This window comes from Eufriesea mexicana, unplaced genomic scaffold (genome assembly GCF_001483705.2).
Source record: "Eufriesea mexicana isolate 0111107269 unplaced genomic scaffold, ASM148370v2 scaffold620, whole genome shotgun sequence".
In the NCBI taxonomy this organism is placed as follows: Eukaryota; Metazoa; Arthropoda; class Insecta; order Hymenoptera; family Apidae; genus Eufriesea; species Eufriesea mexicana.
The window spans coordinates 129500-132957 of NW_016908778.1; the positions used below are offsets into that span (position 1 = coordinate 129500).

The window sequence follows — 3458 nt, forward strand, 5'->3', positions numbered from 1 at the left end:
ATTTTAGATAAAGCCCAGCAGTTTATAATAACGCAGAAATAATGTTATATTTACATTTTTAATCAACAATCCTCATTCAATAAACTTCACTATTTTTGTTATGCTATGAACTATACATTACAAATAAAATTATGAAGTTTAAATTATGTTAAAATTTCTATAAGAATATAAATAATAATAAAGTCATTTAAAAATTATTGTACTAAATTAGATTGGTTTTAGTAGTTTTTATAATATTCAAATATCCTAGTGGTGTTACTTTCAATACGTTAGATGAGAATATTAGCGCGAAAACGACATATGTTTCTGAAAATTAATTCTGGAAATAATATATAAATTATCTTGAAGAAATCCGGAGATAAAACATTATGTATCAATTTATCTGATGCATGTTACGATTTACCTGATTACGTCAAATTTTTTCTAATTACTTTCTGGTTTTCTGCACTATGACGAGTTAAACCGTGCCTCATAAATGTATTATTTACATGCATAGATATGTTGCACACATCCTTAATAATCTACTGAGTTAAAGTTGTCCAATAAAGATATTAATTCTATTGGACACGTTAAATTTATAGCCGTTTGAATGCACAGCGATTACGAACGAACATAGTACAAATACATCTGTTTTGTTCTTCAATAATATTATACAGGATAAAGGTGTTCTAGTTAAGATTGCACCTATAAATTATACTTAGTGCGATATACTGTTTTTCGTTTCATGTAAGATTCTTTTTTTTGGATTATAGGTGTTTTAATTTCAGTTGATTTAAAAATTTGAAGTATTTAAGCCGACTTAGCAATAATTTTGTAGAGTAAATTATACCTTTATCTCAGAAGACATGTCACTATTGGTGAAGGTCTGGAAGTGAAAAAATTAAGTTCACTTAAATTAAGTTTATGCAATTCTTCGTCTGCTTTGTTGTGTTTCAACTCTTGGTAGGTGTACAAAAATTTATTCCATTCGTCGATTCTCGGATGTGCTAAATGCTATATTCAAAAAAGCGTGATTCCATTAATTGTTTATCCTTACATTATACATTTGAAATAATCAAAAAATGAATTAAAACAACATATTGATAAAACTAATAGAAAGTAATCAAATGCAGACTGATAAAACAATAACCTTACCTCAGCAACATCATATACCCAAATCTTTCCTGAATCATCACCAACGGTTACGTGTAAGCCACTCGGTGTCCACGAAACTCTGTTAAGAGCCGGGGAACCATCGATCACAACACTAGCTGTAGGCACTTCAGTATCTTGGTTGAGATTCCACAGATCTAATCGTCCTGAATCGTCCACAGCAGCAAACAGAGCTGGATGGGTTGGCGACCACGCAACGTCATAAACGTAATCGCCATTGTGTTCGAAAGAGTATAGACATTTGTTCTCTTTAAGGCTCCAAAGTTTGATTGTCCAGTCGATGGACGATGTTAAAAATAGATGCGAGAAATCAATCCCACCTTGTACACCATGTGCACAAATTCCAGTAATCGGACCTTGATGACCTTCGTAAGTCTCTAACACTCCAGCTTTCGCACCGTGACGACAAGCTGAACAAATATGAAAAATCACAATGATTTCTAAGATAACATATTACAATATAAGAGTCCGTAATGTGATGACAAAATTCATTTACCGGAGTAAACGTTTCCATCTTCACTACCTACAGCGAAGTTATTTACTTCGCCAGGAGGGAATGCTAAACAGGTAGCGGCAATCGGTTTCGCTTGTTTACTGTGAAGTTCTAATATCTCGTGCGGTTGTGACAGCATGTCTAAACTCCAAGAGCACAATTTACCATCAGTTGATATGCTTATCAAATTGTGCGCGTTTTGTACTCCAACAACGTTTAAACAGTACACAGGATGCTGGAAGCAGAATGTTTCAAATATTCGTAATGTTAAAATGATTTTACATAAAACATTATATATTATTTATCAAGCAACTTACAGTGTGTGCGCTTGCTGACAGTGGAGTACGTTGAATGGGAGTTCTCTTTTGCACTCTATTATCCCAGAGAACAATCTGTCCGGAGTAAGTACCCCCTATGATTAAATTAGGATGAAATCTTGCAAACGTGGTCGACATAACTGGAGACTGACAATGAAAAATAAACTCTGGAGTCGTTTTCTTGAATTTTGTGTTCCAAACTAAACACACTCCATCGGGATCATTTGGAGTGTCATCATTATTATTATAGGAGGCTGCAAGGAGTTCTGGAAACTGAGGTGACCAGTCCATCGAGGTCACACAACGATTACGAGACCATCGATCACAGAAAAACCATCGGTTCAACGATATACGTTGATGACTCTTTTCGTCCCTACAAAATCGAACAAGTTTCAAATTATTTTAATCCTTAGGAAGCCATTGCTAGATCCATACATTATTACTCTTTAGAAAACTCTGACATTTCGTTAGGAATAAAAGTAATAAAAATGTCCAATTAAATGACATTTATTTTTACTCACATTCCATCTTCGCCATCCATAGTACCAGTGTAATCGCTATAAATATTAACGGATTCTCCTAATGCTCTTTCCACAATTCTACCAGTACGATTAAGGAATCGTTGAAAGTCTTCAGAAAGTATAATCATCTGTTTTTGTTCTTCGCTTAGTTCATTTTTCCACACATGTGATTCAATTTTTCTATGAAAAACTAGTACTCATAGCAATAACTTGATTTTAGTTATGTTTAAGTTATGTTCTACCAGAACTATTAGAATATGTTGTTTTATACGTTGTAATTATTATTTAAGGTTATTATTTAATAATAGCCAAACCATTATAATAATTTATTGTGATAAATAATAATTGTTATTATTATTTTTTATCTGTCATATCGCACATGAACTGAGAATTAAGACATAATAAAAGGTATGGAAAAATATAAAAATGATATTATAATTGCATCAAGATTTAATGCGATTTAACGTGATTTAATGCAATCGACAGATAAGAGGTATTAGAGAATGGCAATTTAAAAGATAATTAAAAGGTAAATATTAGGAAATAGTAATTTGAAACGAAAATCTACATTTCCTCGATTACCATATTTCAAATTCGATTATGCTTACAGAAAAATTGATCACGCGTGACTAACAATTATAACGAATAACCATATCGAATCTGATTCCACAACATGATGACAAGACGACATCGATGCACTTGCGCAAACCTCGCAAGGTGCACTGAATATCCTTTGGCTTATCATTAATCTATCCTTTATCAGTGGAATTCAACGTTACAAGATAAATCGTCGTGGCACCTTTCTCCGAAACCACGAAGGCTAACCAGCTTCTTTTTCTTCGTTTTCGAAGAAACTCGTGGCTCTTATCGGATCACGGGTTACTTTTCATGCCGCTGGATTCTGATTTAACGATAGTTTTATCCACGGCCAATGTTCGTTCCAGTCTTCGTTTCAGTCCAGTAATATTTTTTCCT

At 33.3% G+C, this 3458-nt stretch overlaps 1 protein-coding gene across 1 annotated transcript; it reads right to left on the bottom strand.

The window, feature by feature from the left end:
* Positions 1-254: 254 nt before the first annotated feature.
* LOC108546175 (cytoplasmic dynein 1 intermediate chain-like) lies at positions 255-3068 on the bottom strand. Its single transcript, XM_017898123.1, has 6 exons — positions 3052-3068; positions 2484-2663; positions 1963-2335; positions 1649-1880; positions 1135-1562; positions 255-993 (listed from the first exon to the last, which is right to left on the bottom strand). Exons 1-6 carry the CDS (start codon positions 3066-3068, stop codon positions 832-834), a joined length of 1392 nt encoding a protein of 463 aa, XP_017753612.1. The 3' UTR covers positions 255-831.
* Between the last annotated feature and the right edge of the window lie 390 nt (positions 3069-3458).